The 13,143-nt window shown below is 47.2% G+C and overlaps 1 protein-coding gene across 2 annotated transcripts; it reads left to right on the top strand.

The window, feature by feature from the left end:
• Positions 1-1,755: 1,755 nt before the first annotated feature.
• DSEL (dermatan sulfate epimerase like) lies at positions 1,756-11,501 on the top strand. 2 transcript variants are annotated; one of them, XM_086683190.1, is made up of 3 exons: positions 1,756-2,148; positions 2,986-7,515; positions 8,521-11,501. In XM_086683190.1, the coding sequence occupies exon 2, from the start codon at positions 3,868-3,870 to the stop codon at positions 7,504-7,506; it is 3,639 nt and encodes a 1,212-aa protein (XP_086539316.1). In that variant the 5' UTR covers positions 1,756-2,148; positions 2,986-3,867; the 3' UTR covers positions 7,507-7,515; positions 8,521-11,501. The 2 variants fall into 2 exon arrangements, with proteins under 2 accessions (XP_086539316.1, XP_086539315.1); XM_086683189.1 differs by having other exon boundaries at positions 2,986-11,501.
• The last annotated feature ends 1,642 nt before the right edge of the window (positions 11,502-13,143 follow it).

The raw sequence follows: 13,143 nt of genomic DNA, 5'->3' as shown, positions 1-13,143 counted from the left end.
GAGTTCAGAGGAGAATCCTCGTTTCCGGATGAACCTCAGTGGCAGAGACAATGTTCTATGGGAGCCCAGCTTTTAAAGGTTCGACTCATTTCAAGCACAGATGCAGTGCTCACAGAAGGAATTGAGAGACTGCTGATGACATGAAGAACTTTGAATACAGCACAGGAGTCCGGTGAAATATTAGGCACAAAACAAACGATCTAAGGGCTGGAAATAGATACAAATCATAGAGTGCTGGAGTAATTTATTCTAACTAGGGAAACCTAAGAGGTGTTCACAGAGGAATTTAAGCATCTGAGCTAAGACAAGGATGATAAAAGAACTCCAGTAGTCAGAAAAATGTCAACTGGTCTCTGGGGTTAGCTGGGCAAGAGGACACCACGGAGAAAGGAATGAGGTAAGCATAGTTAGGGGGTTGCTAAAGCCAAAGCAAATTTGGCCTTTTGGAGTGGGGTAGAGTTCCCAAGAGGACAAAATTGGAGAGTGATGAGGTAAAGGCACATTTCATCTTCAAGATAAATTATTTTTGAAATTTATTCTGCTAGTAATGGTCTACCATTTAGTTGTACCAAGAAGTGATCTAAGCAAGGGACACATTTTTAAATGGACACGTCTGTCCGTTTTACCAAAATGGAATGGAGTTGGAGGAAAGTGAAGGTATCATCAACCCCCAGCTGGGGGTTGGGCTTGTTCATTTGTGAGGCTTGGTCCTTCACTGGATTCCGATGATTACTATGTTATTTGTACAGTTTAGGTCAGACCCTGGGTTGGCTCAGGCCCAGGTGTAACCTCAGATAGCTGTGAGAAATTCCGTATGTCAAGTGCAACAGAATTCGCAGCTCTAGGACGTCCTGGAATCGCACACAGGTGTCATACGAAATGAGGCACACTCTCTTCTGCTTGATTTTCGGTTTTCATTTCTTTAATGAGAAAGAGATTCGTTCCACTTGTTTGTCCCACACCGTCTCATATTTATACTGCCGGATGAATGATTTCAATCGATAAAACCGATTAGCCTTTTTGTTTTCCTCCGATCTTTAGCATCTGTGCTCCCGAAGTCATTCTCGTATTAATCTGGCGTATTGATTTTGCTTTTCTAAATGACAGCAACCTCAGGCTGGCTGCCTCTCATTCCTTCCCTCCTCAGTCACTGCTCTTCCTAAGGCTAATTCCTGACATCCTACAGCGTTGTCCCGCCGGTCCCGCTTCTCCTAGGTCATTTGTAATCCTGCCCAGAAAGTCCTGTCTCCCTCCCACCCGCAGCCCGGTTACAGCAGTCCTCCCCCCGAAAACCAGAGGGTAAATATCAGCAGGACCCAGTCAGCACGGCGAGGTCTTCAGACACTTGCGCTTCTAAATGTCCCCCTCCTCGGCTCAGATTGCCCGCCGCAGCCGGGAATTCTCTCGCCCGGAGAACCCACCGACTCGGCGAAGGGTACCGGGGATGGGGCGTTCAGCTCCGCCCAGGCCCCGCCCCCGCCCCCGCCCCAGCCTTGTTCCCGCCACGCCCCCCGCCCCGCAGACTCGGTCGCCATCTCCTCCCGACGGCTCTAAGGCCCCGCCCCATCCCGTTCCCGCCCCGCCCCCGGCTCCCGTCGCAGTCCCTCGCCCGCCCCGGTCCCGAGGCCCCGCCTCCGGCCCCGCCTCCGTCTCGCTCCCGCCCCGCCCAGCGCTTGCCTCCCCTTCGCACGCCCTCCCCGGGCCTGAGGCCCCGCCCCGACCCCGCCCCCGTCTCGCTCCCGCCCCGCCCCCGGCCCGCGTCGCCGTCTCTCGCCTTCCCCGGGCCGCGCGGCCGGAGCTGGCACGGAGGAACGGCGGCCGCGGCTGCATCGCGGCCTGGGGACGCCGGCGCTCCGCTGAACTCGGGGTCCGCGAGAGTGCCTGTCGCGCGTGGATCTGCCTTCCGCGGTGCGGGGCTGCCCGGAGCGTCCGGCGTTCCCCGAGGGCGGGCGTGTCCTCGCGGCGCTGGGCGGGGGACCAGCGCGGGGCCGCAGCCTGTTGGAGCGCGGGGGGCCCCGTGCCCGGGGCGCGGGGAGCCCTGCGGGGGACGGCGCGGCCGGGCCCCCTGTGCGGAGCAGTTTTCTCGAACTCTCCACCTCCTCGTTGGGGCCCCGCGCTGCCGGGAGACCCCGTCCACATCTGCCGAAGGTAAGCGGACTTGGCCATTTAAGGGTCGCTTATCCCCAGACCACAGCCAGAGGTCGAGGGTGGGGAGCGGAGGGTGGGGGCGGGCGGCACGTTGGTAGGAGGCGAATGAAAAATATGCAACAGGCGGGGCGGTTCAGGAAACTCTAGCGTTAATGTTTCCTACGGAGAGGAGACTTGTCCAAGACTGAAACTTGCTTCGGTTCTTCCAAAGCCGAGCCGGGCAGAGGCGAAGCTGCACCTTAAGTCTGGGTGCGAGCTCCCTCTCGTGGCCTCTTGAAAGGATGGAAGGCGAGGCTACAGGTGCGATTGGAGCAGGACTGCCGTTCTTGCTCCCACTCACGGGCATATGATTTCTCCTTGGAGAAACGTGATCTCTTGGTAGTTTCCCATACAAAGGCACCTTTTGATCCCGTCAAAGCTACCCCCTCAACCGGAACCAAAAAGGTCCTTTCAACTTTCGCTTTTTGTCCAGGGACAAAGTCCCTTGTCACCCAAAGGACAAGAATGATTGCAGGACTCATCTTTGTGTTAACTACACTTGAATTAAAACGTGTCCAATGAGTACAGCAAGCCACGGCTAAAATACTGCAGGAAGGTTACATCCCGTAGGTGCTTGTCACCTGCCACCATTCATTGTTAGCCTAATACGTGCATTTAAAAGTATAAGGGGGGGGGGAGAAAAGAATCACTTGAGCTGAGATTGTATTCAAGGACAGATTTTATGGCTTTGCTACAATTTCTGTCAAGGGGTTGTAGAACATTTAAATCATCAGTTCATGTCCACTCCTAGCCTATCTGTAGCCTCAGAGCATTTTTTTTTTTGTGTTTTTCCCCCAGAAAGGAGTGTCATGAAAAAGGAGCAGAAAAGAACCGTCACTCTCGGTGAAAGGGGAGTTTTCTTTCCCAGTTGGTGGTTACTTCATGATTGGAAAAGAAGCACCTAGGTGGCTGAAGCGGTTAGATTTTTATAATTGTACGGATGAAGCTGATAAAAGAAGATATGAGAATACTTTCTCTGGGTCATAATAGGCGATGAGCAAGCCTGAACAGGACAGATTTGAAATGAGGGCAGAAAGTTTGAGTTTTTCAAAGCCAAGTGGGACTTTGCACACTTGTTGAGGATGTTCTTTTCCCAAAAATGGAAGAAGAAAAAAATCTCAAAGCAAAAGTGTAAAAAGCGGAAGGGAATAACAACCAAGTCGACTCCAAGAATTTCAGTAGTTCATCGACTCCTTTGCGCAAACACCCCTCACCCGCATCGTACGCGTGGGTGATGGGATCACTAGTGTTGGTTTCCCATCCTAGGAACGACTTCTTGATTTGGATTTCAGAGTGATTATTCTTTTTTTTTTCCCCCTACAATGTGTGTTTTGACTCCTCATGTTAGATTTACGGAAAGGAAGTAAATCCTGAATTCATGGTATGTTTGACTATACCACTGCTTGGTGTGCGATATGGAAACATTAGAGGTTGTAACATTCCTTGAAGTTGTATTGGAAGCAGAGCTCTGCCAGGCAGACAGATAGTGTATGTTTTCTCTTCTTGGCAACCCTGCTTGCTTTGAATGAACCGAATGTCAGCTGGATGTCACAGCGTATATGATTTACAGTCTTTGTTTTTTCGGGGCCTTAAATGTATGTTTTATACTAAGCAGATGGGAAACACATTGAGCACTGTGTGTGACCTGTATGCCTAAGGAAGGGAGCTCCCCGATGGATCATGGCGTTGATGTTTACAGGACATGTCTTGTTTTTAGCATTAGTGATGTTTGCTTTCTCTACTTTTGAGGAATCTGTGAGCAATTACTCTGACTGGGCAGTTTTCGCAGATGATGTAGATCAGTTTAAGACACAGAAAGTACAAGATTTCAAGCCCAATCAAAAGCTGAAGAAAAGTATGCTTCATCCAAGTTTGTATTTCGGTGCTGGAGAAATCCAGGCCATGAGACAGAAGTCTCATACAAGCCATTTGCATCTGTTTAGAGCTATCAGAAGTGCAGTAACAGTTATGCTGTCCAACCCCACATACTACCTACCTCCACCCAAGCATGCCGATTTTGCTGCCAAGTGGAATGAAATTTATGGTAACAATCTGCCTCCTTTAGCATTGTACTGTTTGTTGTGCCCAGAAGACAAAGTTGCCTTTGAGTTTGCCTTGGAATACATGGACAGGATGGTTGGCTACAAAGACTGGCTAGTGGAGAATGCACCAGGGGATGAGGTGCCTGTCGGCCATTCCTTAACGGGTTTTGCCACTGCCTTTGACTTTTTATATAACTTATTGGATGACCATCGAAGACAAAAATACCTGGAAAAAATAGGGGCTGTTACCGAGGAGATGTATGAGTATTCCAAGGTCCGTTCGTGGGGCAAACAACTTCTCCATAATCACCAAGCTACTAATATGATAGCATTACTCACCGGGGCTTTGGTGACCGGGGCAGAGAAAGGATCTAAAGCAAACATATGGAAACAGGTCGTCGTAGATGTGATGGAAAAGACGATGTTCCTTTTGAATCATATTGTCGATGGTTCTTTGGATGAAGGTGTGGCCTATGGAAGCTACACAGCCAAATCAGTCATGCAGTACGTTTTTCTAGCCCAGCGCCATTTCAGTATCAACAACTTGGATAATAACTGGTTGAAGATGCACTTTTGGTTCTATTATGCCACCCTCTTACCAGGCTTCCAACGAACTGTGGGTATTGCAGATTCCAATTATAATTGGTTTTATGGTCCAGAGAGCCAGTTAGTTTTTTTAGATAAGTTTATCTTAAAGAATGGAGCTGGAAATTGGTTAGCTCAGCAAATTAGAAGGCACCGACCTAAAGATGGACCAATGGTCCCCTCCACTGCCCAGAGGTGGAGTACTCTTCACACCGAATACATCTGGTACGATCCCCAGCTCACCCCACAGCCTCCTGCTGAGTATGGTACTGCGAAAATGCACACGTTCCCTAACTGGGGTGTTGTCACTTATGGGGCTGGCTTGCCAAACACACAGGCCAATACCTTTGTGTCCTTTAAGTCCGGGAAGCTGGGGGGCCGAGCCGTGTACGACATAGTTCACTTTCAGCCATACTCCTGGATTGACGGGTGGAGAAGCTTTAACCCGGGGCATGAACATCCAGATCAGAACTCATTCACTTTTGCCCCAAATGGACAAGTGTTTGTTTCGGAAGCTCTCTACGGACCCAAGCTGAGCCACCTCAACAATGTGCTGGTATTTGCTCCATCACCTACGAGCCAGTGTAACCAGCCCTGGGAGGGTCAGCTGGGAGAGTGTGGCCAGTGGCTCAGGTGGACCGGTGAGGAGGTTGGTGACGCAGCGGGGGAAATCATTACTGCCTCTCAACATGGAGAAATGCTATTTGTGAGTGGGGAAGCAGTGTCTGCTTACTCTTCAGCAATGAAGCTGAAGAGCGTGTATCGTGCTCTGCTTCTCTTAAATTCTCAAACGTTGCTCGTCGTTGATCACGTTGAGAGGCAGGACGGTTCCCCAATAAAATCTGTCAGTGCCTTCTTTCATAATCTGGACATTGATTTTAAGTACATCCCCTATAGGTTTATGAACAGGTATAATGGCGCCATGATGGATGTATGGGATGCACACTACAGAATGTTCTGGTTTGATCATCATGGCAATAGTCCCATTGCTAGTATACAAGAAGCAGAGCAAGCTGCTGAATTTAAGAAACGGTGGACTCAATTTGTTAATGTTACGTTTCAGATGGAATCCACAATCACAAGAATCGCATATGTCTTTTATGGGCCATATGTCAATGTTTCCAGCTGCAGATTTGTTGATAATTCCAATTCTGGACTTCAGATCTCTCTCAACGTCAATAATACCGAACATGTTGTGTCCATTGTAACCGACTACCACAACCTGAAGACAAGATTTGATTACCTGGGTTTTGGTGGCTTTGCCAATGTGGCTGATCAGGGCCAAATAACCCGATTTGGTTTGGGCACCCAAGCGATAGCAAAGCCCATAAAACAAGATAGGGTTATTTTCCCCTTTGGATTTAAATTTAACATAGCAGTTGGGTTGATTTTGTGCATTAGCTTGGTGATTTTAACCTTTCAGTGGCGGTTTTACCTTTCTTTTAGAAAGCTAATGCGGTGGATCCTAGTCCTTGTTGTTGCCTTGTGGTTTATTGAGCTGCTGGATGTGTGGAGCACCTGCACGCAGCCCATCTGTGCAAAATGGGCAAGGACGGAGGCCGAGGCCAGCCCGAAGCCTGTGTCTTCAGAAGGGCCCCACACTGACCTTCCCAGTGTTGTCGTTACCTCACTTCCTGGTTCAGGAGCTGAAATCCTCAAACAACTTTTTTTCAACAGTAGTGATTTTCTCTACATCAGAGTTCCTACAACCTACATTGATATTCCTGAAACTGAATTTGAAATCGACTCGTTTGTAGATGCCTGTGAATGGAAGGCATCAGATATCCACAGTGTGCATTTCCGTTTACTCCGCGGCTGGTTGCAGTCCTTAGTTCAAGACACAAAACTGCATTTGCAAAACATCCATCTGCATGAACCCAGTCGGGGTAAACTGGCCCCATACTTCACAGCAAATAAGGACAAAAAAAGAAAACTGAAAAGGAGGGAGTCTCTGCCCGAACAAAGAAGTAGAATGAAAGGCACCTTTGATAGAGATGCTGAATATATTAGGGCTTTAAGGAGACACCTGGTCTATTACCCAAGTGCACGTCCTGTGCTCAGCTTAAGCAGCGGGAGCTGGACCTTAAAGCTCCATTTTTTTCAAGAAGTCTTAGGAGCTTCTATGAGGGCATTGTACATAGTGAGGGACCCTCGGGCATGGATCTATTCAATGTTGTACAGTAGCAAACCCAGTCTCTACTCTTTGAAGAATGTACCAGAGCACTTAGCTAAACTGTTTAAGATAGAGAGAGGTAAAGGCAAATGTAACTTGAATTCAGGCTACGCTCTCGAATACGAATCATTGAGGAAAGAATTATCAAAATCCCAGTCAAATGCAGTCTCCCTGTTGTCTCATTTGTGGCTCGCAAACACAGCAGCAGCGCTGAGAATAAATACGGATTTGCTGCCCGCCAGCTACCAGCTGATCAAGTTTGAAGATATTGTACATTTTCCTCAGAAAACCACAGAAAGGATTTTTGCCTTTCTTGGAATACCTTTGTCTCCTGCTAGTTTAAACCAAATATTGTTCGCCACCTCCACAAACCTTTTCTATCTTCCCTATGAAGGGGAAATATCACCAACTAACACCAATGTTTGGAAACAAAACTTGCCTAGAGATGAAATTAGACTGATTGAGAACATCTGCTGGACACTGATGGAGCGTCTAGGATATCCAAAGTTTACGGACTGAACGCTGCAGGTCAGCAGACATTTGCACTAACACTTGCCAACGCGGTTTGTGGACGTGAACTGGAAGAGTTTGTTTATTCTTGTACTACGTGTGTGCGTGCGCGCGCGTGTTCCGTTTGTTACTTGCACAAAGATTATTTTAAAAATAGGCACCATGTTTGGCCTCGCGGGATTTATTTTTACGTCACTGCTTTCCTTGCCTGTGTTTCTGAAGTTTTCTTTTTTTTTTGCAATGTTCCCGCTACGGAGGCACAGAGGAAGTTACGGGATGGTGGGCAGGGGAGGTAGGAAGATTTTCCGGGCTTTCGTCGAACTCTCTCCCTCACCTGTAACTGTGCTGATCTATATGGGAACCTCAAACACTGCAAAAGGCCTTTCAATTGCTGCTTTGCCCAAGCATCTCTTGCTTTCAAGATGGACTACAAAAGTTCCTTATCTTTTTTAAAAGATCTTCTAACACATTTATCTTGCACCAAAAAAAAAAAAAAAAAAAAAATTAACTGTGTATAATGTTCAGTGCTATCACTGGGGAAATGGTGAAACCTCCTATCGTAACTGTAGGATTCCTTCTGGAAAATACAGATGGAAATACAGAATGAGCATTTTTTTTTTTTTCTTTTTGGAGGTCAGAAACAGTGACCTGAAAAGCCTCCTTTAAGTTTTTTATTCAGAAGTAATAAGGAGTCAGTCTTTGAACAACCTGGGTACCAAGGGCTGGGAGAGTATTTTAGACTTGCTTGTCTGTTTAAAACTCTCTTTTCTCTTCTTTGCCTCCTTGGAGCTACAGCTGTTCCCATCCCACCACTCCCACTGTCCTTTCTGTCACTGTCATGCAAACCAGTCGATGGTTATTAATTGTGGAAGTCCGGACGTTTGTGGGGATTCCCCCCACCCCCACCCCCTGACGATTCATTTTGTGTTAAAGCCCGACACAGACTTAGAATCAGATTTCTTTTTGTGGAACGATCACTGTACGACTCAAAGCCATGCCCATGCTGCCAGTGTTTTTTTTTAGGCTGGAAATGAGTTGGAAACCTGCCTGACTCTCTTGCATCCCTTTGAATGAGTTTACAGACTGCCAGTGTCTGCAAAAGTTGAAGGCAAATGGGAGATGATGTCAGAGGCATCTGTTTCCTTTACCATCTGCATCTTATTATAAATGTAGTCGTCATGAGATGTGGTTCATTTTATTTTGGTAGGCCCCGAAATCAAAACGCCATGCCATTATAAGCCCGTGGAGTGATTACAACGCGTTGGATGAAAACCATTAGGCAGCGCCCAGCCCTGATGAAAGAAAATCTCTGTGCAGATTGCTGTCTTCCTCACGTTTCAGACTGTGGTTCCCCCAAGCTCTCGAGCACTCGGGGGTCTGTCATTCTGACCTAGATAAAAGCGGTTCCTTCTCAGTCGTTTGTTATTATGTCAGAATGTGCCTCCAGAGTGATGAGGCTGTGGATATGTTACAGCTCGGCCAACCCTAAGTGGCCTGTCAGTTTTCTTCCATTAGAGTGTGAACACAGACCGTTCCTCCCCCCTCCCCATGTACTTCCTTCCCATCGCTCGCTGCTTTCTCGCTCCAATGTCAAAGTGAACGAAAATCATATTAATATAAGTGGAGAGGGCAGCCAAAGACCTGAGTCTGCACAGGTATTCTCCAGGGAGGTTACTCTTCCTATCTCAGGACCAGCAACAAGCACGTAACACTGCCGCGCGGGTGACAGCACTCGTTCCGTCGTTGGTCGTAGCCTATGTGTCTCCTGTCAGTTCCCGGGACGTGTGATGTCAGATCAGATCCAGGGAAAAGGCTTTGGGTGGCCAGTAATAGCAGGTCTGATCAGGGTAAGAATTACAAATGCATGCAGGTCACAGAAGAAAGCAGAAGCTGTACCACTGCCTCTGAACTTGGTGGAAACACCCCCATGGGCAGCAGGGGGAACCAGGTTGAAGAACCAGGTTGAAGAACCAGGTTGAAGATGTGGGGGGAATCGGGAGAGATGGGGAAAATGAAAAAGACTGGTTCTGTGAGTGGATATGGGAACGTGTTCTTGATAGCTAAAGAAAGGGACATATTTTATTTTGTTTTTTTCCCCAGTGTTTGTTTATATTTCAGAGAGACAGAGTGCGAGTGGGGGAGGGGCAGAGAGAAGAAGGAGACAGAATCCGAAGCAGGCTCCAGGCTCAGAGCTGTCAGCACAGAGCCCGATGCGGGGCTCGAACTCACGGACTGTGAGATCAGAGATCATGACCTGAGCCAAAGTCCGACACTTGGCTGACTGAGCCACCCAGGCGCCCCAGAAAGGGACATACTTACTACAATGATCTTTACAGTGTCCTAACTTTCACCGCCACATAGCAATGCCAAGGTGAACTTTTCCTGTCACTGTCCTCACCCACTCCCACCCCAAGGGAGAGTTTGCCGGAGGAGATTTCTATTTGCGGATTCCCCTGTGAGGAGTGTGAGGGGTGAGGGACGACCCGGCCATTGGACGTGCACACATGTGTTCATGCTTGGGGCCCCCCGCCGTATAATCGCAATTCCTAAGGTGGTTAACTCCCAGGACGTGCTGGTCTTGCGTCCTTAGGGTGTTAGCCTCAGATAAATCCGGATAGCCTCCACATCTAATTTTATTCTTACCATCTGGAAAATAATTACGGGGATGATTGTCACTACGTGACACTTCTAAAGGAAATACCTGTCCTCTCGGTAAGATTAACCCCTTTCTTTGTTAACTTCTGCAAACATAGGCCTAATTGGGATAAAAGCTGTTATTAAAATGAAATTTAAGTCTTGAAATTTAAAAAAAAAGACTTAATTTTTCTGGCAAAAGTAACAAACCCAGTGGTAGTAATAGGGTTCTGGAGAGTTTGAAATGCAGATGAGTCACTTAGGATGAAAAAGGCCATGTCTGGAATTGAGCTTCTTGTAATCAAAGTCTGGAGAGGCTAGGAACTGGGAGACTCTTCAAGAAAAGGAAGATAAATTTGTGACTATGCTTAAAATTAATTGATAGAAACCTAGAGAGGTGCAAGTTGAAAGCAAATGACAAGAATGCATGCACATTAGGTCTAGACCCCAAATATTAGACATTTGATCAGCTGTCTCTTTAAACCAACAGGGAATTAGTAAATGCCTGGCGAGAACAGGGTGTTAAACTCTGAGTCACGGCCGGGGAATTGCCACAGCCCCCTCAGCAAGCGTATTTGTAGAAGAACCTCCCCTCCACACACACCAGCGCATCTTAAACATGTTACCCCTGTACCACTGACTGGATTAGCGTTCTTTACCAGCCCTTTCGGGTGCCTCGCCAAAGATCCTAGCCATTCTCGATAATGTGAAGTCTATCCGATTATCTGGGAGTAGACGTTAGCAATGGTTTTAACATCACTACGTTCCACTGGCTTGATTAACTGATGATAATTAGTAAAATATTCACTGATTTCTTTAGCAGAAACGTAAATAGGCAGTATGTAATGCCAAGTTCAGAGGTAAGGATGCCTAACAGGATACATCAAGGAATTTCATATGTGGGCTGTTTACTGCTTATGTAAATGTTGACTAAAGTATGTCTAAGACATCAAAAAATGGCTGCTGTGGCAGTTTTTCCCATTACGTCACTAGTGTCTTGATTTCCCTTCATGTTGGCAGAAAACTCCAAATAATATTGCAAGAACTAAATGACTGATGTTTGCACAAAGGATGATAGGAACTTGACACAGCAGATCCTAACATTCGCTACTTCACGTGTAGATGCTTGAGCTGTAATTTATAGGAGTTTAGGTTCTATGGAGTCCAAGTAACGTATACATGTTTAATTCTGTTTCCAAAGACAGATTCAGCTAAGGCTTCCAGACCTTTTGTTTTGTTTTGTTTTGTTTTTCTTTCACACTTACCCAGTTCCTCGGTGAAGAAAAGATAGACTGAAGATCATAAACAGAATTATTGAAACAGTATGTATAACAGGACTCCGCTGTTAATAAATAAAAAGCTAAAAGCAACTTGGCTCTGGTTGGGATAATTTTGTAATAGCTCTCGTGAGATCTTTGGGGAACCGTGAGGATTTTATGTGGGGCTGAGAAGGCAGGGGCTGGGAAACGGGAGACGCATTGAATAGGGACACGCAGCCTCATTATTTCAGCTGCGAAACTTGCACCCTTCAGTGACACGCTTGTCCCCTCTCCCCTAATGTCACTCGGCTGCGTACGTCATCCCACTTGCTGAATGGCAAGCATATCTCGCGGTACTATGCACCTGTGCCCTGCATCCCCCCCACTGCCGTGGCTGAGATCTTGGTGCTATGTGATACCGCTCATAAGAAGGTTGCTCGAGACGTTCTCGAGTCTGTGGTGCACAGAATTGGCACGGAAGAGAAGGCTCTATAGTGAATTAGTCTCTGATGTGCTACACGCTGGACCGTAAGGTTTTCACATGTCTTGTTAAAATCCTCGCAACTGTATATGGTAGTTATTTTACAGGTAAATTCGAAACCCCTATTATCTCCGTGGGAAATAGATTTTTGTAAAGGAGTTTTCAGTGGACTTAACGATTCATCAGTTCATCTGTTCACCCTATTTTTGGGTATCTACTATTGAGATATTGACTAGCGTGAGGTAAGAATACAAACCTTGGTTGACGATGGCCCTGCTGTGTGAGGAATGAGCAGTGTTTCCAGACCGCAAAGTAATAGGAGTTCCTCGGGAAGAAAAAGCAGTAGAGGGGCATGTGCCAGGTAGGGATTGTCACCGGAGGAAAGACACCAAACAGTGTTGTCTGTCCTGGCATGGGCACGATTGGTTTATTTCTTCAGTGGTGGATGTGAGGAAAGGGAGCCGTTTACCGAGTCAGAGGAAGTTGTGGTGGGTAAACTTGGAGAGAGATCCCCCCCCGCCCCCGTTTTTTTCCGAACTAGGTTTTGGCTCTAGGTGTCATAAATCCCATTAAAGAGCAGCCTTTTCCAAAAAAAGTAGCGCAAATAAAAGAAAACCAACACTTGTGCTCTCTCCGCTCTCACGGGCTCAACTACCCCAACACGTTTGGGACAAAGTAGTTTGGTCTACAGGTGAATATCACGAGCAACTCTGAAGGGGAAAGGATGTGGGAGTGTGGTCTGACCGGTTGTGTGTGTGTGTGTGTGTGTGTGTGTGCACTCGCTCCTGCAGATCGTTGCTAGTAATGACAGGAAGAAACATAGGGCTGTGTGTTCCATGCAGAGTCCCGCTGGCCAGTAGCATTTTTCCTCTCCCTCCTCTCGAGAACCTCCAGACCCACGTTGCCAGGCACAGCTCTCAGTAATGGGAATGCGGTGGTGAACGAAACCTATGGAGCTGGCAGTCTAGCGGGGACTAGAAAGAAACACATTCTTATTTTGCATTTCACAGCGATTCCAGTTCAAAGGCGCCTGCACCAAGTGGAAGTGAAACCTCTTGTCAAATCTGTGACTAACAATCAAATGTATTCAAGTAGAATTCATTTTAGGAAAAAGAAAAAAAAAATCTGGTCTTTTCTCCACCGTGTAAATAATACCAGCAGGAAGGGAGGGAAAGAGGGGAAGGAAGGGAGGGAAGAAGGGAGGGAGGGAGCTGAAGAGGGAGGGAGGGGTGGGAGGAAGTTGGAGCACAGAAAGCAAGGTGCCCAAGGAGA

This window comes from Puma concolor, chromosome D3 (genome assembly GCF_028749965.1).
Source record: "Puma concolor isolate L17-30 chromosome D3, mPumCon1.1.hap2, whole genome shotgun sequence".
Lineage (NCBI taxonomy): Eukaryota > Metazoa > Chordata > Mammalia > Carnivora > Felidae > Puma > Puma concolor.
This window is presented reverse-complemented; position numbering and strand designations above follow the sequence as displayed.